Below are 25122 nucleotides of genomic sequence, written 5' to 3'. Positions count from 1 at the left end.
TATGGCTTACCCCTCCCCCTCTCTTTTTACCCATATGTCCCTATTTCCTTCCCTTTCCTCCTCTTTACTCCCTGCATTTCACTCTCCCACTCTCTCAATTTTTCTAAACTAACATATGGAATTCTTTTCAGTTGGTCATACCAAGGATCACTTAACTATTTGAGTTTGAATTTTAAGACCCCTTAAGGTATTAAAAAATATATATTTTATTTGATAAAACATTGAATTTGGCATTACTGCTATTAGCCAATAGAAACACAGTGAATAACAGAGTCTAAAGAAGATTGTTGTGAAGTGACTGTCCTATATCTGAGAGATATAAGAAAGATTTGATTTCTTTTTCTTATTTTTTATCATGTAAATATCCCATTATTTTAGGCACGGAACTATCTCCATATATACTTCCTTTCATTTTTTTAAACCGGTACCGGGACCTTCAGATGAGGCTTGTTAGGCTTGTGCGCGTCCTTGAGCAAAACGGAGAACACCATCGTGTTTGTTAGAGTCTCATCTTTCAATGGAGTGGCCATGATAGTTTAGGCCAAACTGTTCGGACGCTACAGATGTTTTCGTGAGAAGACCGATTTTCGGGAAGGCTCATGGTCTGATAAACACTGCTCTGGCTCTGCCACCTTTCACCGCAGCTGTGGAAGGGCGATATCGGCGGATGCAGTGGATTGATGGGGATTTTTTTTATTATGTAAATAGTTTTATTATGTTCTGCAATGTTGTTACTGAAGCTAAGTTCACTGTGTGAATCAGGCCTTCGTGCTCAAATTGCTGCAAATAAACCACAGCATTCTGCAGCAATACACCATCCCATCTGGTTTGCACTTGGTGGGACAATCATTTGTTTTCAACAGGACAATGACACAACACACCTCCAGGCTGTGTAAGGGCTATTTTACCAAGAAGAAGAGTGATAGAGTGCTGCATCAGATGGCCTGGCCTCCACAATCACCCGACCTCAACTCAGTTGAGATGGTTTGGGATGAGTTGGACCGCAGAGTGAAGGAAAAGCAGCCAACAAGTGCTCAGCATATCTGGGAACTCCTTCAAGACAGTTGGAAAAGCATTCCAGTTGAAGCTGGTTGAGAGAACGCCAAGAGTGTGCAAAGCTGTCATCAAGGCAAAGGGTGGCTACTTTGAAGAATCTCAAATATAAAATATATTTTGATTTGTTTAACACTTTTTTGGTTACAACATGATTCCATATGTGTTATTTCATAGTATTGATGTCTTCACTATTATTCTACAATGTAGAAAATTGTGAAAATAAAGAAAAACCCTTAAATGAGTAGGTGTGTCCAGATTTTTGACTGGTACTGTATACCTATGCCGTCTAGTGGATTGACCCATTTCAGCACCATGCCGCTGTCCTTAAGTGCTCCCCAGTGTCTAGGGAGTTCAAACCATTTCAGCACCACAGCATTGTCCGCACTGCTCTCACAGACTCACACCCACACTTGTAAACAACTGATCTAATTCACATCACGACCATGGTAAAATCCATGCTAACGCTAACGGGGTATGAAGTAGAAATGCTCCATTGAAGTCATCAATGGAAAATCGTGGCAAAACATATCAACCGACCAAGGCTGGAATTCTATCAAACCTGCCATAGCAATATGTATTCATGTGTTTGTTTACAAACTTCACCACTTCACCTCATACACACACACTTCTTATTCTGAACAATGATAGCATACCTGTGAGGGGAGTCTACCTGGTAATAGTTGTAGGTCTTTATATAGTAACCAAGACCAATGGCCAGGCCACATGAATCAGGTTTTATTGGGCAGCATTGGGAACCACAACACTTGATTGTGTTCACATAGTTGTTAGTGAGTAGAGGGAGTTTAAATCAAAAGGTTATCTGCAGCTAAGTATAGACTTTCATCAATACATTAGCCTCAAAAGACCTACGTACATCTGATTACATCCATTGCTCTACTACATGACTGCTAGGGTGGAACAGACTGGGACAGAGTAATGTTTAAAAGTAGCGATCTGACATACTCACAAAAGGTTATAAGAAAGTGGCCAGATTAGCAACAGGAAAGAGCTTGTGTAAAACAATACAAAGCCAAGACAAAAGTCACTGCACACAATGGACTACTATGGAATATATTTTATTTAACCTTTATTAAACCAGAATGTTCCATTGATGTTTGAATACTTATTTCCAAGGGAGGCATATTTGATCCATTAAAAAAAACTACAGTGCTGCATAAAAACATAAATATCAAGAAATACCCACCATCATTGTAAAACATGAAGGCTTTGTCATCCAGACCTGAAAAGGGTAGCTTTAGCCTTGAACTCCTCTATCTGGATAAAGTACTCTAAATTGAACAAATTCTGGAGATTATTCCAAGACCAAGAAAACCAGAAAACTAAAAGCTGTTTTACCAAGTTCTGTGGTCTGGCCCTTGGCACCTGGAATAGCAACTTAACTTACACAGTAAAATCGCAAGAATTCGTTCAACTCTATGGAGTCAAATGTAACACTATTTGGAAGTTTATAGCGTCCCACCCGCATTTTGCGTTAAAACTACTCTGGTCATGGTGTTGATATTTTTGGTATTCAAATGACAATAATTGGAGGAATTATCCAAGTCTCCGAGAGTTGCTTAAATTGAACTCAAATTCTATATTAATATTTTCAGTGTAATTTTTTATCTTTTGCATTAATTGTTAAAAAAATATATTTTTGCATTAACAATCTGCTCCAGCCGAGTACATTTCTCTTTCAGTTGACATCCTTTGAGTTATAAGGGTTTAAAGCTATATTTAAATATTTCTTAATTTGTAACATTATAGTGGTTTGCAATGTAATATCCAATCTCAATTGGAATCCAACTTGTAGGAATTTATCCAGCACTTTTACATTTCCCCAAATGTGCATTTAGCATACATGTCATTGTAGGGAAGAAAATACAGTATTTGGAGACCACCTACACACCATGTAAACTGGAACAACTATCTCACTAACTGTTGCTATAAATCCAACCACTTAAAGATTGGATTAGTTTAGAAAAATGTGTAGCATAAAATCAAAAACAAAGTACATGCAAAAAAACTGATAATGAAACAAACTATTTAAAAAATCACATCTGATTTAACTCCCTGTCTCTGGTTACTCTTAATGGAGTTAAAAGTACTCTGTCCCAATCAACTCCAGTTGTCAAAGACTAACTTCAGGGTCTCTTGAGGGTTAATATAACTCCCAGTAGAGTCAATTTAAGCCAAATTTCTTTAACATTGTGATTTCAACTATCCTTGATTTACTGTGTAGTTGGGATGATCTGAGGTTATAAGAACCATGGCTGGCCTGGGTCAAGGAACAGAGATACATTTACCAGTTATATATACAGTACCAGTCAAAAGTCTGGACACACCTAATCATTCAAGGGTTTTTCTTTATTTTTACTATTTTCTACATTGTAGAATAATAGTGAAGACATCAAAACTATGAAATAACACATATGGAATAACGTTGGAACCCAAAAAAAGTGTTAAACAAAGATTCATCAAAGTAGCCACCCTTTGCCTTGATGACAGCTTTGCACACTCTTGGCATTCAGTCTGAAGGAGTTCCACATATGCTGAGCACTTGTTGACTGCTTTCCTTTCACCCTGCCGTCCAACTCATCCCAAACCATCTCAATTGGGTTGAGGTCGGGTGATTGTGGAGGCCAGGTCATCTGATGCAGCACTTCCTTCTTGGTCAAATAGCCCTTACACTGCCTGGAGGTGTGTTGTGTCATTGTCCTGTTGAAAAACAAATGATTGTCCCACTAAGAGCAAACCAGATGGGATGGCATATCGCTGCAGAATGCTGTGGTAGGCATGCTGGTGAAGTGTGCCTTAAATTCTAAATAAATCACAGACAGTGTCACCAGCAAAGCACCCCTACACCATCACACCACCTCCTCCATGCTTCACAGTGGGAACCACACATGCAGAGATCGTTTGGAACCAAAAATCTCAAATTTTGACTCATTAGACCAAAGGACAGATTTCTAATGTCTATTGCTCGTGTTTCAAATCAAATAAATGTGTATTTGTCACATACACATGATTAGCAGATGTTAATGCGAGTGTAGCGAAATGCTTGTGCTTCTAGTTTCGACCATGCAGTAATATCTAACAAGTAATCTAACCAAACAATTTCACAACAACTACATTATACACACAAGTGTAAAGGAATGAATAAGAATATGTACATAAAAATATATGAATGAGTGATGGCCGAACGGCATAGGCAAGATGCAGTAGATGGTATAGAGTACAGTATATACATATGAGATGAGTAATGTAGGGTATGAAAACATTATATAAAGTGGCATTGTTTAAAGTGGCTAATGATACATTTAATTACATCAAGATGGCAAGATGCAGTAGAAGGTAGAGTCCAGTATATACATATGAGATGAGTAATGTAGGGTATGTAAACATTATATAAAGTGGACTTGTTTAAAGTGGCTAGTGATACATTTATACATCAATTTTTAAAGTGGCTAGAGTTGAGTCAGTATGTTGGAAGCAGCCACTCAATGTTAGTAATGGCTGTAACAGTCTGATGGCCTTGAGATAGAAGCTGTTTTTCAGTCTCTCGGTCCCCGCTTTGATGCACCTGTACTGACCTCGTCTTCTGGATGATAGCGGGGTGAACAGGCAGTGGCTCGGGTGGTTGTTGTCCTTGATGTCCTTGATGAGTGAGGTCTGCGTTATGCAGACCTCACTACCCTCTGGAGAGCCTTACGGTTATGGGCGGAGCAGTTCCCGTACCAGGCGGTGATACAGCCCGACAGGATGCTCTCGATTGTGCATCTTGGCCCAAGCAAGTCTCTTCTTATTATTGGTGTCCTTTAGTAGTGGTTTCTTTGCAGAAATTCGACCATGAAGGCCTGATTCCTGCAGTGTCCTCTGAACAGTTGATGTTGAGATGTGTCTGTTACTTAAACTCTGTGAATCATTTATTTGGGCTGCAATTTCTGAGGCTGGTAACTCTAATGAAATGATCCTCTGCAGTAGAGGTAACTCTGGGTCTTCCTTTCCGGTGGCGGTCCTCATGAGAGCCAGTTGCATCATAGTGGTTAATGGTCTTTGTGACTGCACTTGAAGAAACTTTCAAAGTTCTTGAAATTTTCCAGATTGACTGACCTTAATGTCTGAAAGTAATGGACTGTCGTTTCTTTTTGCTTATTTGAGCTGTTCTTTGTCTTTCACCAAAAAGGGCTATCTTCTGTATACCACCCTTACCTTGTCACAACACAACTGATTGGCTCAAACACATTAAGAAATAACAAAATTCCACAAATTAACTTAGAACAAGGCACACCTGTTAATTGAAATGCAGGTTACTACCTCATGAAGCTGGTTGAGAGAATGCCAAGAGTGTGCAAAGCTGTCATCAAGGCAAAGGGTGGCTACTTTGAAGAATCTCAAATATAAATATACTTTGATTTGTTTAACACGTTTTTGGTTACTTCATGATTCCATGTGTTATTTCATAGTTTTGATGTCTTAACTATTATTATACAATATAGAAAATAGTAAAAAATAAAGAAAAAACATTGAATGAGTAGGTGTGTCCAAACTTTTCATCGGTACTGTATGTGTGAGGGGCATCAAGTCTCCACATGCCATGATACAAAGTGTCCGACAGGTGCAGTGTCAACTGATGCATGCATATAGATTATATCCCTAAAATCAGTTGTGGCAGACACTAGTCTTTTCTGTTGTCAAAAACTTTGCCTTAAAAAATAAATAGGATATAGGCTATGGAGAGCCATGGTCAGGTTCACTTGGGTATATCAACTGTAGTTACATAGACCAGAGACCTGTGAAAGTCAAACAGGAACCAACCTGGACTGGAGGGACACGTTTGAATTTTGGACCCAGACCTGTTTGGATTCCCGGCAGGGTCAGTATACAGGTTCTGAGGGAGCTGTGAAGACCTTACTGCATACTGTTTGTATGCGGGATGAATGACTGTGTGAGCTTTGGTGGTAACTATCACCCTCAGCAGTTAAAGAGATCGTGAATATTGTGGATACATTAGAACTGGCTAATTTGGGTAGCTACCTTGAAGAATCTTGAAGAAATATAAAATATTATTTTGATTTGTTTAACACTGGTTTTAGTTACTACATGATTCCATATGTTTTATTTCATAGTTTTGATGTCTTCACTATTATTCTTCTATGTAGAAAATAGTAAATCATTTAGAAAAACCCTTGAATTAGTAGGTGTGTCCAAACTTTGACTGGTACTGTATATGTAACAAAAAAGCTGAAGAAATTTTTTTAATATATTTTTGTCATTGGAAGAGGATGCGTTAATAATATATATATTTTTTTAAATGGTTAAAAACAACTACAGGTGGCATTATAGTCACGTGGTCCAGCGTAAACTATCACTCCAACACTAAACATGTCAAAATGGGTTGGTAGTGTACGAATGTAAAGATGTTTTTATATAGTTTAACATGGTTATTATTTACAGATATAAACTTTCCGCAAACTGAAAAAATAAATACAGCCCTTCAGAAAGTATTCACAACACTTGACTTTTTACACATTTTGTTGTGTTACAGCCTGAATTTTAAAAATGTGTGTCACTGGCCTGCACAATACCCCATAATGTCAAAGTGGAATTATGTTGCTAAAAATGTTTACAAATTAATTTAAAAAGAACATCTGAAATGTCTTGAGTCATTTAAGCCCTTTGTTATGGCAAGCCTAAATTAGTTCAGGACTAAAAGTTTGCTTAACAAGTCACATAATAAGTTGCATGGACTCAATCTCTGTGCAATAATAGTGTTTCACATGATTTTTGAATAACTACCTCATCTTTGTACCCCATACTTACAATTATCTGTAAGGTCCCTCATTCGAGCAGTGGATTTCAAACACAGATTATAGGGAGGTATTTTAATGCCTTGTAAAAAAGGGCACCTATTTTGTAGATGGTGTATCAATACACCCATTCACTACAAAGATACATGCGTCTCTCCTAACGCAGTTGCCGGAGAGGAAACCGTTCAGAGATTTCACCATGAGGCCAGTATCGGTGTGTGGGTAAAATCACCAGGGAAGCCCCAAAAATATATACATATTACAACCTATGTGTTGTGATAATTGCGTAATTTGCTCTATAACTTGTTAGTTCATATGCCTTGACACCATGATATATAGGCCTAAGGCAGAGACAATAAAAAGACACAGCGGCAGAATTCAACCACACCATTGTTTCATCACAAAACCGGAGACCAACATATTGCATGTAACAAACAGTTACATGACCTACAGCATGGTCAAGGTAGTTAATGTTTCTGACATTTTCGGACTACTAAACACTATATATTTAGAACCACAGGGAGTTACTGCCATTTGCAAAGAAAACAGGCGATGCCTCCACTATTCCAGCAATGTTTCAACATAATCTAATCACGTATGCTTAGTCTAATGCAGTGACAACTAAAAGATACCAAAAACGATTTAGTCCAATCACTATAAGCTAAATATGATAGCTGTCCATGGTACTGATTTTTTTGTGTGTGTGTGTGTGCGCGCAAGTAGAAAAACATGTTGACTCATCCTACTTGTAGAGGAACACCAATGCCATCTTCATCTCATGTTGCCTAAACGGTCTATGACTGTCATACACACATTTAGTTTTTATTGTCCTAGGCTTCCTGGCTAAAATGCTGGCTCGCTAGCCTAAATTCCTTTCATGGGCAACAATGCGCCAGGCCAGCTAGTTAACATTAGCCTAACGTAACTACATCTAGCTACATGTTGAATTTCCATCCTCTCAGCCCAGGGGCACAATGTATGAATTCATGGTTGGATCAGAATCGCCGTTATAATCATTGGCATGTACGGAGAATTAAGTAAAACCACAAGTCCAAATCCCTATCTCCATCAATGGCTAATTTAGGAAAGCTAGACACCCGATTTTAGCTAGTTAACCACCGGAGGACAATGACACAACAGGATGCAACAATTCAAGTTCTGTCAATGACATTTGGCTTCTAATGTGATTTGATTGGTCTGAAGCCAAATCGAAACTGGCTTCCCTTAAAATGTCATTTTTTTTGTGTGCCAGGACCAGCTCAACGCTGATTGGCTATTATTTTATTGAAGGACATTTATGAATCACCGAGAGACAAAAGACAAATGATTTTGTATGTTTTATTCATTTTTTCTTGGTCATTTTTGGGGGGGAAGCCTGGCTTCCCTTGGCATCCATGAATACATGCCCCTGCAAGTGGCCAATGGTGTTACACCTGTCTTTGTGCTTGTCTCCACCCCCTTCCAGGTGTCGCCCATCTTCCCCATTATCCCCTGAGCATTTATACCTGTGTTCTCTGTTTGTCTGTTGCCAGTTCGTCTTGTCAGGTCTTACCAGCGTGCTTTCCTGTTTTCCTGTTTCTCAAGTGTTTGTTTCCTAGTTTTCCTGGTTCTGACCATTCTGCCGGCCCAGACCCCGAGCCTGCCTGCTGTCCTGTTCCTGCCTGACTCTGACCTGATTACGAACCTCTGCCTGTCCTCGACCTGCCCTTTGTCCCGTGTTATAATAAATTATTGAGAACTGTACTATCCGCCTCCTGTGTCTGCATCTGGGTCATATCCTGAGTCGTGATAAATGGTGACTTTAAAATAGTTAGAGTTTAATGGCTGTGATAGGAGAAAACTGAGGATGGATCAACAAAATTGTACTATAGCTACTCCACAATACTAACCTAAATGACAGAGTGAAAAGAAGGAAGCCTGTACAGAATAAAACATTGTTTTGCAATAGGGCACTAAAGTAATACTGCACAAATGTGGCAAAGAAATTAACTTTAAGTCCTGAATACAAAGCATTTGTCACGCCCTGACCTTAGAGATCTTTTTATTCTCTATTTTTGGTTAGGTCAGGGTGTGACTAGGGTGGGTAATCTAGATGTTATATTTCTATGTTGGCCTGATATGGATCCCAATCAGAGGCAGCTGTCTATCGTTGTCTCTGATTGGGGATCATATTTAGGCAGCTTTTTCCCACCTGTTGTTTGTGGGATCTTATTTTGAGTTAGTGCATGTTGCACCTCTGTCGTCACGGTTTGTTATTTTGTTTATAGTTTATTGTGTCTTGCAAAGTTTCACATATTAATAAAGATGTGGAACGATACTCACGCTGCGCCTTGGTCCTTCTCTACAAACAATCTTGACAGCATTATGTTTGGGGCAAATCCAACACAATACATCACTGAGTACCACTCTTCATATTTTCAAGCATGGCAGTGGCTGCATCATGTTATGGGTATGCTTGTCATATTCAAGGACTAGAGTGTTTTCTAGGATAAACATTTATGGAATAGAGCTAAGCATCATAGAATAGAGCTAAGCATCCCAGAGGAAAATCGGGTTCAGTCTGCTTTCCAACAGACACTGGGAGACACGTTAACCTTTCAGCAAGACAATAACCTAAAACCAAGGCCAAATATTTGCTGGAGTTGCTTACCAAGATGATATTGAATGTTCCTGAATGGCTTAGTTACAGTTGTTATTTAAATCGGCTTGAAAATCTATGACAAAATACGTACCTCCTCTGCACTGACATGGTAACGACGAACTTGTTGTTTCTACTTGTACAATCACAATACTCGGCAGTGGCCGACAACTTGACTTTGAGCCAATCAGAAGGCACAAACCTACATGTGGAGAACCGACAGGAGTGACAAGAAAAATGAAAAAAATAGTGCACTTTTTCCAGTCGAATCCACCTACTTTTCATCAGAATTGTTCTAACTAAAACAATAGAGCTACATAATAGGGCCTACATCTTTTTTTCTTGAGCAAGTTTTCTTGGCGTATTAGTTAGCTAGCTAGCTGGCTAACGTTAGCTTGCTAACTGAGCAAGGCAGTCACACAGACTTCATATGAAACGGATGTGGTAGTAAGCGCAGCACAATGCAGACCACTAAATGCTTTACCAAGCCAGCTATATGGCCACTGTAGCTAGTAACATTATAATTAAATCACAATGGCTTCCCATGAAGCAGCTGCCTGCCGAGAGCAAATGCAGTGTCTTTACTTTACTTAGCTAGCGAATCATGCTAATTATTTAGCTAATGTAACCCCCCTACTGTGCCCCTACAGTAACTGAGCTTTGAGGATGTAAAATAGGGGTGACCATATACTCAAAAATAACCAAAGGAAGGCAATTGTCATATTTTGTATTTGGAAAATGTATTATATTTTTACAGTACAAATTACCTTTGGGCTTAATTCAGTAATATACAGAAATATAACTCTTTAGACTGGAATCAAATGTAAGGCATATAACGCAGAATAAACCCAAATAGTATGGTGCAATACAATTCAGAAACAAAACCAATCAGTATGGCATCATGCACGAGAACTACAATTCATTTACTCATAGTTAACTCAGTAATCCAAAATCAGAAAAAATATAAACATTCAATAAAGTATAACCTGGTTGCAACCTTTAAAAACCTGGAGTACCCCTCATTATTATTCAGAGCTCTGAAATGTAACAATTATCTTATTACGTTGCAGGGCTTCGTCCCTCAACGGGCTTAGATGAACAAGAGCAAGTGCAGTCCTTGTGCTTCTCTGTGTCTGTGTGTGGGTGTGTGTGAGTTCTGGGAGCGGGAGTAACAAATGCATGCAAGAGCGGTCCGAATTCAGTGCAGTGGTAGGAAACAGAGGGCAAGCCAGATGACGTTTCGTCACGAGACCAAAACTACTCTGACACCCAATAGCTACTCTGAACACACAGTAACTCTAGAATTGCTGGTATAGATGTCGTTATCTGGTCTCGTCACTTGATGATCAACTCTTCTTAGCCACTCACACAGTTTATACTCTACACACACTCGTTATTTACAGTCCAGCAAACAGTCACGGCTGTCCGCCATTCACCGGGGATGAAAGTAATCTCAGAAACACACAGTTGCCTGCTCTAACTTCAAAACCAGACCAGTCCCCTAACGCTTGCTATTGGTGGAAACAGAATGAACTCATGCTCTGCCCAATTTAACTGCCACGTTTGTGCCATCTTCCCTGGCATTAATTGGTAGTAGTAGAGGGCCTGGGCTACACTAATGTTAGCCAGCTAATTAAACATGTATCTATGCGCTGTATTAAATTGTTTATTTGTCATCTTGCTAGCTAGTTATATAGCTGTGGCTATTTGGCTAATATCAACAAGGGATTTCTAGAACTATATCAACATCAGCGGAGCTAGTTAGCTAGCTAGCTAGCATTGACTAGACCATAAAGCAACACACACGGCCATGCATTGCCAAACAACGCTACTTCCACCTTCTGGTTTGGAGTATTTTAACAAGGCTGAGTGGCTGGCGACTTCAAGGTCTTTGCTATGTGAACACAAAAGAGATTGACTGCCGACACTGTTCAAAGGTGCTAAGTACTGTCGGCAGGCAAAGGTTTGACATTCCTACCGGTGTGTCTGAGCTCTTAGAAGACTTGCATTAGCACCTAAAGACTTACATTAGCCCAACAAGTGTATGCCTAGGCATTGGTTCAGCTGACTCACAGTCTTGTGGTACACAGGGGACCCGGTCCTTTTTTTAAAGTATTTTTTTTGTATCAGTAATGATAATTAACTAACTTATTTTTGTATTTTAGAGTTTAATGGCTTATTACACAAATATTTATTTACAACGCATACCACATATCACTCTCAATCAACAACAAAACACACCATATGGGGCTAGGGTAACCACATGTCCCAGTTTGTGCGGGACATTCCCACGCATTTTGTCCCTTTGTTCCCTCAACCAAACAATCATGTCCAACTTTTGATCAACAAAATCAAACACCACTAATTGAGAAAAAAAGTAGATTTGTCCCATATTTGAGTCAGACATTCCAACCTGTCTCTTGGAGTCATGTTGGCTTATGACAAGATACTGTATATATCTTAAGGGTGTGGTACTGGTGATGTTAAACACAATATTCTGTGCAGCGCAAGATGAGAGGTCAGCCAATGTCATAGGCCTATTGTCAACTAATCACATTTCTCAAATCCCTTTGGGTTAAATTCCAGTTAAACTTCAACAGGACAGTTAGGACTAACTACTTACAAAAAACGTGCTTTGGATGAAGACCTACAGAAGTAGGCATAAGTAAATAGCCGTATTAGACTGAAAGAAATAAGGTAAATCTGTCAAACTTGTGGGTCTCTCCATTGTCAATAGTTGCTCATTCAACATAATGCTACTTCTCTCAATCCCCCTTTTTTAAGTCACCCTTCCTAAATGTTTTACCATCCAGTAATGTTTCCTTTGCCAAAAATTCCCAGATTTTGATAAAACATTCACACATGTGGTGTCTTATTTTCATCACAAAAGTTTGAGCGAGGCAAAGAAATAGGATAGGTGCACTTCAATTAGCTTGTTTGGTGTAGTGGGAGCAGGGATTGTAGTGCTGCTGGAGGACACCGGAGTGTCGCTCCGCCACTTCTCACAATGGTGCTCTTTTAGTAGTTAGATCAAAGCTGAATCAGTGTCTTGGAAGATCACATAATGATTAATTAGTATTCTACATAACATAAACAAATATAATAGCATAGTATAACATTACTGTTACATCAACAGGATGTTTTTTTTTCTCATGCGGCCACTAGGCAAAATGTACTTGGATTGAAACAAAATACTGGAAGGCTGAAGCCTAGGGTATAGTTTGTTAACATCCTGCTCTAATTTGTTCACTAAACAGTAATTCAAGAAGATCTAAATGCATATTCCCATGAAACTGATTGAGATCAAATGACTGGTATGCATAGGCGACACTGTCCTGCAAATGTCCCACAAAATCATACTGTTGTTCCAGATGGGTATTTTAAATGTGGTCCCCCTAGATGGGGACCCATGTCTGAACTCACTCAGTAACACTAGTATCCGTCCGCCTCACACCTGCCAGATTCCTTCAGTCAGCCCTGGATTTACACTGGCAACCTTATACTTACTCTGAGTGTATGCATGAAACTGTTTCTTTTTGTGTGCATGCTGCTGTATCAGTAAATGGGTGGGTGTGTTGGGGTGTGTGCCAGGGAAGTGATGATGCATTTCCTAAGGGCTATTACATTCCTTTCAGCCTATCTATGAATCGAGGACAGATTACTATATTCTGCATCTCACAGGACCAAAACTACATTTCCATTTCTCTCTAGTTGAAATGGAACACACTGGGTTTGTTTCACAGGGTGAGTAACTAATTGTCTTAGAGTAATTCAGAGTCCACAGATGCTGAGAGTTGATAGTCCGGCATCCCATTGTGACATAGCTACGAGGCTCTGAGACCACAGTCAAAATTCCCTCCCCAAAATGCCCAACCAACGCAGCTTCCTGTACGCATCCTCTATTCATGTTTATACAACGGGTAGGTCTCATCCTGAATGCTAATTTGTTAAAACCGCATTCCAGCTGGTGTCTATTTAAGCAATAAGACACAAAGGGGTATGGTATATTGCCAATATACCACAGCTAAGGGCTGTTCTTAAACACAACACAACACAGAGTGCCTGAAAACAGCCCTTAGCCGTGGTATATTGGCCATATACCACAAACCCCCGAAGTGCCTTATTGCTATTAAAATCTGGTTACCAACGTAAATAGAGCAGTAAAAACAAATGTGGGTCATACCTGTGGTATACGGTCTGATATACCACGGCTGTCAGCCAATCAGCATTCAGGGCTCGAGAAACCAGTTTAACCTGTCTGGGCTAGGGGGCAGTATTTTCACGGCCGGATAAAAAATGTACCCGATTTAAACTGGTTACTACTCTTGCCCAGAAACGAGAATATGCATATTATTTGTAGATTTGGATAGAAAACACTCTAAAGTTTCTAAAACTGTTTGAATGTTGTCTGTGAGTATAACAGAACTCATATGGCAGGCAAAACCTGAGAAGATTCCAAGTAGGAAGTGGCCTGTCTGTGATTTTGTAGTTCTCCTTTTGCTTGTCTATCCAAACTACAGTATCCGTGGGGTTATGTTGCACTTTCTAATGCTTCCATTGGCTCTCTAAAGCCGCCAGAAAGCGGATTGTGGCGTCTCCTGCCTCTGGGCAAAGTATAGTAACTCAGTTTGTCAGTGCTCTGCCTGGAAATGGAAATGCGCATTCACGAGACCTCGCCATTTTTTCTTTACCTCTTTGAATGAATACAGTATTGTCTGGTTGGAATATTATCGCTATTTTACGAGAAAAATTGATTTTAAACAGTGTTTGACATGCTTCTAAGTACGGTAATGGAACATTTTGAATTGTTTTGTCTGGAAATGCGCTCGTGCATTACCCTTTGGATAGTGAACTGAATGCACGAACAGAACGGGGGTATTTGCACATAACTATGGATTATTTGGAACAAAAACAACATTTCTTGTGGAAGTAGCAGTCCTGGGAATGCATTCTGACGAAGAACAGCAAAGGCAATACAATTTTTCTAATAGTAATTCTGAGTTTAGTGAGCCCCGAAGTTGGCGGGTGTCTGAATAGCTAGCCTGTGATGGCTGAGCTATGTACTCAGAATATTGCAAAATGTGCTTTCGCCGAAAAGCTATTTTAAAATCTGACATAGCGATTGCATAAAGGAGTTCTGTATCTATAATTCTTAAAATAATTGCTATGTATTTTCTCAACGTTTATCTTGAGTAATTTAGTAAATTCACCGGAAGTTTTCGGTGGGAATGCTAGTTCTGAACATCACATGCTAATGTAAAAAGCTGTTTTTTGATATAAATATGAACTTGATTGAACAAAACATGCATGTATTGTATAACATAATGTCCTAGGAGTGTCATCTGATGAAGATCAAAGGTTAGTGCTGCATTTAGCTGTGTTTTGGGTTTTTGTGACATATATGCTTGCTTGAAAAATGGCTGTGTGGTTATTTGTGTCTATGTACTCTCCTAACATAATCTAATGTTTTGCTTTCGCTGTAAAGCCTTTTTGAAATCGGACAATGTGGTTAGATTAACGAGATTCTTATCTTTCAAATGGTGTAAAATAGTCGTATGTTTGAAATATTGAAATTATTGCATTTTTGAGGTATTTGTATTTCGCGCCACGCGATTCCACTGGTTGTTGAATAGAGTGGGACGCTAACGTCCCACCTAGCCAATAGAAATTATAATCCACAAGTCACCAACGGCTGAATCTATGATGTTAAAATGCCTATTTACTCTGTTCCATCTGACTGCACAATCCACTGTCTCACCAGCCCAGCCAAGCAATTTATAAACTTGATCTCCACTATAAAAATTATCTAGACATTATCTCACATTCTTTTAGACTAACATTTAGTTTTCAACAGCAGAGATTTGTATAAACTTTGCTGTCTGTCTCTCCAACATTTGCAACATTGTTTCAAGATTCAAATTCGATCTCCAGCTGTCCTTTAGTAATGAATGTGTCAGGACGAAACAGACAGACAGGCAGCGTTTCACAGCCAGTCGAAATCATGAATCAGCTGGCATCATTTTTATGTATATATACACATAACAAAGAAATGTAAATTGAAAAAAGGTAAAATGAAACAAAGCGCAACTAGTTTGCAGTCTTTCCAGCTTCAGTTTGAAGTGATTGTGTTGGCTAGCTCCTCTGAACAACAGTGTCCTGACGAGTGAGCACATTTTCTACACCAGGCGAAAACGCTCCTCATTAGCTCATTGTTATGGATGCATCCAAATAAATGTCACTAGAAAACAGCTTAAACAAATTCAAATGCAGCTACTTTGCTGTTATTCTGGCTGCACTTTTTGACGTAACTGTAAGTTAGCCGTAGGTGGCAAGCTAGCAAGCAAGGGACAAGAATGTTGCCAGCCACGAATGACTGGGGCACGTCCATAGATACAGATCAAAAAGACTGAACGACTGGGTCGTGTCACTGGCAACCGAACCGATAGAAGGAATGACCAGCTGGCTTGGGTAGCAACCCTAGATTTGTTTTGGGGCTATATCTTGTGGAAGGATGAAATAGTATGAATAAATTCATCAAATAATGTTTTTAATGGAAATATGTCAATTATTGTTTGAATATGTTGGTAACCTGTTGCATAAAATTGAAAATGCCCTCGAAGCAGTGTTTGGAGGATACATTGGCACGGATTTCCGTCCCGAGACTTAAAATCAATATTTATTGGTTTCTTTTCATTTATTGTAAAAAGGTAAACATCTAAGGTTAACGATTTTAAGGTTGGCACATTAGATTTGGGGTGGGGTGGGGTCACAAGAAATTATTGGGGAATAAATGTGGTCCCAGAAACTCTTGCTGAAAAAATGGCGTAACCGCTGAAAAAGTTTGAATACCACTGCTTTAAGATGTCCTTATATTAGGTACCCTTCAAATAAAGTGTTACCCAAAATCAAAATGTAACACCTATTGAACTGTCAAACAGTTTCATAACATATTTCAACACCCATCTCTGAGTTAGGAGTGGTTTTAGAACAAAAACCCTAAAAACACATAACATAATTATGATATTTTTTTATACACTTTATGAGACACTTTAAGGGTCGAAGTGAACTTCTCAAAGCTTAGCAAACTCGTCAGGAAGTACCTGTGTATTACAGAAACAAGCTCACTGATTGAGTTACAGCACATACAGTAATGTTAATGTCTCCAGTCATCTATAAATCCAGATAATGTCAAAATGTTTTGGGGGAAGAAAAAAAAATCGAACATGTTTGACAATTCGGTTGATAAACTGAGATAGTTATATATTCAGATGAATGTCTACAGAATGTCAAAACATATTTGTGTGAAGTTGCATGTTTGCTATTTGAAATGTTAAGGAAACAAAACTATTATTTTTCAGTTTACAAATAACAAATGTTCTCCGTTCTCAGTAAAGCTAAGTTGGTAAATGTTTATTGTGCTTTAATATCAATGCTTCCCACAGTTTTGTCAAGTCGGCTGGATGTCCTTTGGGTGGTGGAACTTTCTTGATACACAAGGAAAACCAAGCAGCGTTGCAGTTCTTGACACACTCAAACCGGTGCGCCTGGCACCTGCTACAGTACTATACCCTGTTCAGAGGGTGAATTGGCAAGACAAAATATTTATGTGCCTTTGAACAGGGTATGGTACTGTAGCAGGTGCCAGGCGCACCGGTTTGAGTGCTTGGTTTCCCTTGTGTAGGAACTAGGATCAAGGGAGACACTCAAGTGTTTTAGTACTATATCTCTTGACACAATGATGAAAATAATCATGGCCTCTAAACCTTCAAGCTGAATACTGGACCCTATTCCAACTAAACTACTGAAAGAGCTGCTTCCTGTGCTTGGCCCCTCCTATGTTGAACATAATAAACGGTTCTCTATCCACCAGATGTGTACCAAACTCACTAAAAGTGGCAGTAAAAAAGCCTCTCTTGAAAAAGCCAAACCTTGACCCAGAAAATATAAAAAAACTAAAATCGGCCTATATCGAATCTTCCATTCCTCTCAAAACTTTTAGAAAAAGTTGTTGCACAGCAACTCACTGCCTTCCTGAAGACAAACAATGTATACGAAACACTTCAGTCTGGTTTTAGACCCCATCATAGCACTGAGACTGCACTTGTGAAGATGGTAAATTACCTTTTAAGGATGTCAGACCAAGGCTCTGCATCTGTCCTCGTGCTCCTAGATCTTAGTGCTGCTTTTGATACCATCGATCACCACATTCTTTTGGAGAGATTGGAAACCCAAATTGGTCTACACGGACAAGTTCTGGCCTGGTTTAGATCTTATCTGTCGGAAAGATATCCGTTTGTCTCTGTGAATGGTTTGTCCTCTGACAAATCAACTGTAAATTTCAGTGTTCCTCAAGGTTCCATTTTAGGACCACTATTGTTTTCACTTTATATTTTACCTCTTGGGGATGTCATTCGAAAACATAATGTTAAATGTCACTGCTATGCGGATGACACAACTGTACATTTCAATGAAACATGGTGAAGCTCCAAAATTGCCCTCGCTAGAAGCCTGTGTTTCAAACATAAGAAAGTGGATGGCTGCAAACTTTCTACTTTTAAGCTCGGACAAAACAGAGATGCTTGTTCTAGGTCCCAAGAAACAAAGAGATCTTCTGTTAAATCTGACAATTAATCTTGATGGTTGTACAATCGTCTCAAATAAAACTGTGAAGGACCTCGGCGTTACTCTGGACCCTGATCTCTCTTTTGAAGAACATATCAAGACTGTCTCAAGGGCAGCTTTTTTCCATCTACATAACATTGCAAAAATCAGAAACTTTCTGTCCACAAATGATGCAGAAAAATTAATCCATGCTTTTGTTACTTCTAGGTTGGACTACTGTAATGCTCTACTTTCCGGCTACCCGGATAAAGCACTAAATAAACTTCAGTTAGTGCTAAGTACGGCTGCTAGAATCCTGACTAGAACCAAAAAGTTTGATCATATTACTCCAGTGTTAGCCTCCCTACACTGGCTTCCTGTTAAGGCAAGGGCTGATTTCAAGGTTTTACTGCTAACCTACAAAGCATTACATGGGCTTGCTCCTACCTATCTTTCCGATTTGGTCCTGCCGTACATACCTACATGTACGCTACGGTCACAAGACGCAGGCCTCCTAATTGTCCCTAGAATTTCTAAGCAAACAGCTGGAGGCAGGGCTTTCTCCTATAGAGCTCAATTTTTATGGAATAGTCTGCCTACCCATGTGAGAGATGCAGACTCTGGAGCAATGAACCGCCCTTGCTGTCTCTGCCTGGCCGGTTCCCCTCTCTCCACTGGGATTCTCTGCCTCTAACCCTATTACAGGGGCTGAGTCACTGGCTTATTGGTGTTCTTTCATGCCGTCCCTAGGAGGGGTGCATCACTTGAGTGGGTTGAGTCACTGATGTGGTCTTCCTGTCTGGGTTGGCGCCACACCTTGGGTTGTGCCGTGGCGGAGATCTTTGTGGGCTATACTCGGCCTTGTCTCAGGATGGTAAGTTGGTGGTTGAAGATGTCCCTCTAGTGGTGTGGTGGCTGTGCTTTGGCAAAGTGGGTAGGGTTATATCCTTCCTGTTTGGCCCTGTCCGGGGGTATCGTCGGATGGGACCACAGTGTCTCCTGACCCCTCCTGTCTCAGCCTCCAGTATTTATGCTGCAGTAGTTTATGTGTCGGGTGCTAGGGTCAGTCTGTTATATCTGGAGTATTTCTCCTGTCTTATCCGGTGTCCTGTGTGAATTTAAGTATGCTCTCTCGAATTCTCTCTTTCTCTCTCTCAGAGGACCTGAGCCCTAGGACCATGCCTCAGGACTACCTGACATGATGACTCCTTGCTGTCCCCAGTCCACCTGGCCGTGCTGCTGCTCCAGTTTCAACTGTTCTGCCTGCGGCTATGAAACCCTGACCTGTTCACCGGATGTGCTACCTTTCCCAGACCTGCTGTTTTCAACTCTCTAGAGACAGCAGGAGCGGTAGAGATACTCTCAATGATCGGCTATGAAAAGCCAACTGACATTTACTCTTGAGGTGCTGACTTGTTACACCCTCGACAACTGTGAATATTATTATTTGACCATGCTGGTCATTTATGAACATTTGAACATCTTGGCCATGTGCTGTTATAAGCCAGAAGAGGACTGGCCACCCCTCATAGCCTGGTTCCTCTCTAGGTTTCTTCCTAGGTTTTGGCCTTTCTAGGGAGTTTTTCCTAGCCACCGTGCTTCTACGCCTGCGTTGCTTGCTGTTTGGGGTTTTAGGCTGGGTTTCTGTACAGCACTTTGAGATATCAGCTGATGTAAGAAGGGCTATATAAATACATTTGATTTTGATTTGATTTGAATGGCACACATGCACAATCCATGTCTCAATTGTCTCAAGGCTTAAAAATACTTATTTAACCTGTCTGCTCCCCTTCATCTACACTGATTGAAGTGGATTTAACAAGTGACATCAATAAGGGGTCATATAGCTTTCATCTGGATTCAGCTGGTCAGGCTATGGCATGGAAAGAGCAGGTGTTCATAATGTTTTGTACCCTCAGTGTATATTCACGGTCCGTGTGAGTGTAGTTAACCCCTGGCTGCATCACAGTATTAGCATGAGACTTAAAATTATATTTACAAGGTCTGTAAATTATATATTTGCTTAATAGGGTGATTAACCAATTAGTCTAGTGACAATAAGATCTCAATATATTTACAACATGAAATTAATGCAAGGCAGATACACAGTTCCGATTAACAGTTCAACATTGAGACTTCCACATTTCAAAGCTATAACACTAACCTGTATCAGCTTGATCCTGTGTATATTCATATTTAAGAAATAATACATTATTTCATGTTTTGGGGCTATGCACAACACAAACTCTCATGACTCTCAACTCATTGGTGTAATACTCCAACTCCCATGATCCCCTGCTCCAAATATTCTCACCTCAATTCCACAACTCTTCACCGTTGGGCTATTTCGAAATCTAAAAATACACTGTGTGCAGTGCAGTGGCTGGCGTAGGCTTTAGTACAATACCCTGAGGCTAACACCTCCCCACTACAAATGAGAAGTGCACTGTAGAAAGGGTCATGTTGTGCATTGATAATAAAAATAAATGTCGTATCAATAATTGAATAGTGACTGAACTATGCACACTATTAGAACATCAAGCACTTTTAATGCTGTATAATCATCTCAGAGTATTTCAGGACCAACTAGTCTCGCATTCAGTGTTTCCGTCAACTGAAATAGTCAAGAAGACGTCCTTTAAAAAAACATACAGTAACACTTCAGATACAGTGCATAAACACACAACATTTGGCCACCACTGTTAACAGCAAATCCAATAGTCCAGTTGACAAAGCAACACGATTTCATACCTTATGAAATTATACAGCCCGACACAATCTCACAACCTGCACTGTGCCACTTCCTCACTCTTTGTGGGTGATGAGGCAACCAGAGGGAGGGAGATGGTAAGAGCTGTTAAATATCAGACTATCTTACCTTGCGAAGAGACATAGGACATGGTCTAAAGACATCGGAGTCACCCAGAGCAAGCTCTCAGCACTTTCAATCTCGTCAGTAGAAATTCCATTAATAAAACGGCTACATAATGATTGGGCAAAGCCTAGGAACCGTTAACTGAGAAAATACAACGGCAATGTATAAAAATTACTCAGTCCATCTCCGTTGGAGGCCATTTGCGACGATAGAGTAAAGGACATAAATATAAATGCATGTAAATTGTTGTCTACATAGAAATATGGGTATATCACACGAGCCGAAGTGAGTGGGAGAGGGAGGCAAGAAGAGGTGGAGCGTTTGAGCGCTTGCGTGTGCAATGTATTAGGCTACCAATTGCACGTATAGGCTATCTTAATCGTTATCTGCCCAATTATCATAAGGTCAAAGTCTATGCCCATTGAATTTAGTCCCATTGAATGAAACTCTTTTCCGCGTTCTCGTAGGCGCACGCTCATACACGTTGCACACACACACTCTTTACAAATAGTGCACGGGAGGTGGGCGGGATAGTGTCCATTTATAGGATACTACAATATAGACTATAATAATATTTTTCGCTCTATTTTCTCTGAGTTTTTCATAATTTAAAGCGGCAATCAGCAGTTGAAACAATAACAAAGCGAATCTGCCGCCCCTGTTTCAGTAAAAAGCCTATAGATGGGGCTGGATAAATGTAACCAGTCTCAAATTCGCAGACAGAGCTGTGGATGTACCTTACATTACATCAAAAGTATAGTTTTAAACATGTTTTGAGGCTATATTGTCTTTGTTTACTACACTATAAAACAAGCTCATATTTTGGGTTCTGATGGGGTATGACAGTTGAACTAAGCTCACAATCAATCAATCAATCAAATTCAGCAGATGTCACAAAGTGCTATACATTTATATTTATAAGTTATATTCCTTGTTTTGTTTTGACTCATCAAAAAGTTATCTTGAGAGGCACATTTCAGGACAATATTAGTAGCATGGATGTCTCCCAATGCTGGAAGGGAGGCCTGAGTATAAAAGTTTGGGAACCCTTGGTGTGAACTCTGCGGCACCATCCTCATGTTGAATCGGGCGCACCCAGTCTTTCTCTATCGCACCAAAGCACAAATGGAACAGACAGTCTGTCAACAGATTTATGAACTTTGTGTAGCACTTGCTTATGAGTGCATGCAGGCTATAGTTTGTACTACGATTAACATTGCAAGATATTACTACATGAACAACTTCACAATAAACCATTGCATTGTTTTATTTAATCATTTAACAAAGTGAGACTTACATTTCATCCAAACCTAGTGATGGGACGATTGATACCAGAGCTCTGACGCTCCGGTGTAGTTTTCAAAGCACTACAGATCCGACACAATGTACTGATGCTCGTTTCAAAGAAACTTTATAATGTGATCAATGATGTCCGAAGCTTCGTTTGAGCACATCAAATCAAATCAAATTGTATTTGTCATATGTGCGGAATACAACAGGTGTAGACCTTACAGTGAAATGCTTACTTACAAGCCCTTAACCAACAATACAGTTTTAAGAAAAATACCTAAAAAAATAAATAAAATTAACAAATAATTAAAGAGCAGCAGTAAAATAACAATAGCGAGGCTATATACAGGGGGTGCGGGTACAATGTCAATGTGCAGGGGCACCGGTTAGTTGAGGTAATTGAGGTAATATATACATGTGGGTAGAGTTATTAAAGTGACTTATGCATAGATAATAACAGAAAGTAGCAGCAACGTAAAAGAGAGGGGGGGGGACAACGGACCTAGACTTGGCGCTCTGGTACCGCTTGCCGTGCGGTAGCAGAGAGAACAGTCTATGACTAGGGTGGCTGGAGTCTTTGACCATTTTTAGGGCCTTCCTCTCACACCGCCTGGTATAGAGGTCCTGGATGGCAGGAAGTTTTGCCCCAGTGATGTACTGGGTCATAAGCACTACCCTCTGTAGATTTATTTATTATTTTTTAATTTCACCTTTATTTAACTTCTATGGGCTAGGTGGGACGCTAGCGTCCAACCTGCGGGACACAGCCAGTGAAATATCAGGGCGGCAAATTCAAAAACAACAAAATGTCATAATTCAACTTTCTCAAACATACAACTATTTTACACCATTTTAAAGATACACTTCTGCTTGATGTAACCACATTGTCCGATTTCAAAAAGGCTTTACAGCAAAAGCAAAACATTAGATTATGTTAGGAGAGTACATAGACAAAAATAATCACACAGCCATTTTCCAAGCAAGGACATGTGTCAATAAAACCCAAAACACAGCTAAATGAAGCACCAACCTTTGACGATCTTCATCAGATGACACTCCTATGACATTTTGTTACACAATACATGTATGTTTTGTTCGATACAGTTCATATTTATATCCAAAAACAGCATTTTACATTGGCGCGTGATGTTCAGAAAATGTATTCCCACCACATGTCCGGTGAATGTGCACATCGATTTACAAAAATACTCATCATAAACGTTGACAAAATATATAACAATTATTTAAAGAATTATAGATAGACTACCCCTGGATGCAACCGCTGTGTCAGATTTTAAAATAGCTTTACAGAGAAAGCACATTTTTCAGCCATCACGGTGAGCTATTCAGACACCCGCCAAGTTTGGGGAAAACCTAAACTCAGAATTAGTATTAGAAATATTCTCTTACCTTTGCTGATCTTCGTCAGAATGCACTCCCAGGACTGCTACTTCCACAAGAAATGTTGTTTTTGTTCGAAATAATCCATATTTATGTAAAAATACCTCCATTTTGTTCGTGCGTACAGATCACTTATCCAAAGGCATAACGCGTGAGCGCAGAACGTCAAAATGTTCCATTACCTGTACTTAGAAGCATGTCAAATGCTGTTTAAAATCAATCTTTATGGTATTTTTAACGTAAAATTGCGATAATATTCCAACCGGACAATAGCATATTCATTCAAGAAGAAAAAGAAGGAACGGCGTGCTCGCATGACCGCGCATATCCAATCCCTTTGTTGCCAGGCAGACCACTCAGTAACTGAGCTCCTATACTCTGCCCAGTGACAGGAGAATGCTCAAACCACTTTCTGAAGGCTTTAGACAGCTAATGGGAGCCTTCGGAAGTGCAACGTCACCCCACAGACACTGTAGTTTTGATAGAGAATCAAAAGAAGAACTACAATTCTCAGACTTTCCACTTCCTGCTTGGATTTTTCTCAGGTTTTTGCCTGCCATATGAGTTCTGTTATACTCACAGACACCATTCAAACAGTTTTAGAAACTTCAGAGTGTTTTCTATCCAAATCTACTAATAATATGCATATTCTAGTTTCTGGGCCAGAGTAGTAACCTGTTTAAATTGGGTACGTTATTCATCCGGCCGTGAAAATACTGCCCCCTAGCCCAAACAGGTTAACCAGGTAGGCTAGTTGAGAACAAATTCTTATTTACAACCGCGACCTGGCCAAGATAAAGCAAAGCAGTTCGACACATTCAACAACACAGAGTTACACATGGAATAAACAAACATACAGTCAATAATACAGTAGAAAGAGTCTATATACAGTGTGTGCAAATGAGGTAAGATAAGGGAGGTAAGGCAATAAATAGGCCATGGTGGCGAAGTAATTACAATATACCAATGAAAACACTGGAGTGATAGATGTGCAGAAGATGAATGTGCAAATAGAGATACTGGGGTGCAAAGGAGCAAGATAAATAAATAAATACAGTATGGGGATGAGGTAGTTGGATGGGCTATTTACAGATGGGCTATGTACAGGTGCAGTGATCTGTGAACTGCTCTGACAGCTGGTACTTAAAGCTAGTGAGGGAGATATGTGTCTCCAGCTTCAGTGATTTTTGAGTTATTTTGTTTTAGTTTTTCGAGGGTATGTTTGGCAGCATGAGTGAAAGATGCTTTGTTGCTAAATAGGACGCCGATTCTAGATTTTATTTTGGAATGGAGATGCTTAATGTGAGTCTGGAAGGAGAGCTTACAGTCTAGCCAGACACCTAGATATGTGTAGTTGTCCACGTATTCTAAGTCAGAACCGTCCAGAGTAGTGATGCTAGACGGGCGGGCAGGTGCGGGCAGCGATCGGTTGAAGAGCATGCATTTAGAGT

The 25122-nt window shown here is 39.8% G+C and overlaps 1 protein-coding gene across 3 annotated transcripts in view; it reads right to left on the bottom strand.

Moving 5' to 3' along the window:
• The window catches only part of LOC106588535 (ras/Rap GTPase-activating protein SynGAP), a 99852-nt gene extending 78403 nt beyond the window's left edge, over positions 1-21449 (bottom strand). For 2 of the 3 annotated variants that reach the window (XM_014177665.2, XM_014177666.2), the window contains exon 1: positions 20984-21447. In XM_014177665.2, coding sequence (XP_014033140.1) covers positions 20984-21005 — 22 coding nt within the window. In that variant the 5' untranslated portion in view covers positions 21006-21447. Of the gene's footprint in view, positions 1-20983 lie in introns of all 3 variants that reach the window. The other variant, XM_014177664.2, reaches the window with a different exon arrangement.
• Positions 21450-25122: the final 3673 nt, after the last annotated feature.

This window comes from Salmo salar, chromosome ssa27, assembly GCF_905237065.1.
Source record: "Salmo salar chromosome ssa27, Ssal_v3.1, whole genome shotgun sequence".
Taxonomy (NCBI): Eukaryota; Metazoa; Chordata; class Actinopteri; order Salmoniformes; family Salmonidae; genus Salmo; species Salmo salar.
This window is presented reverse-complemented; position numbering and strand designations above follow the sequence as displayed.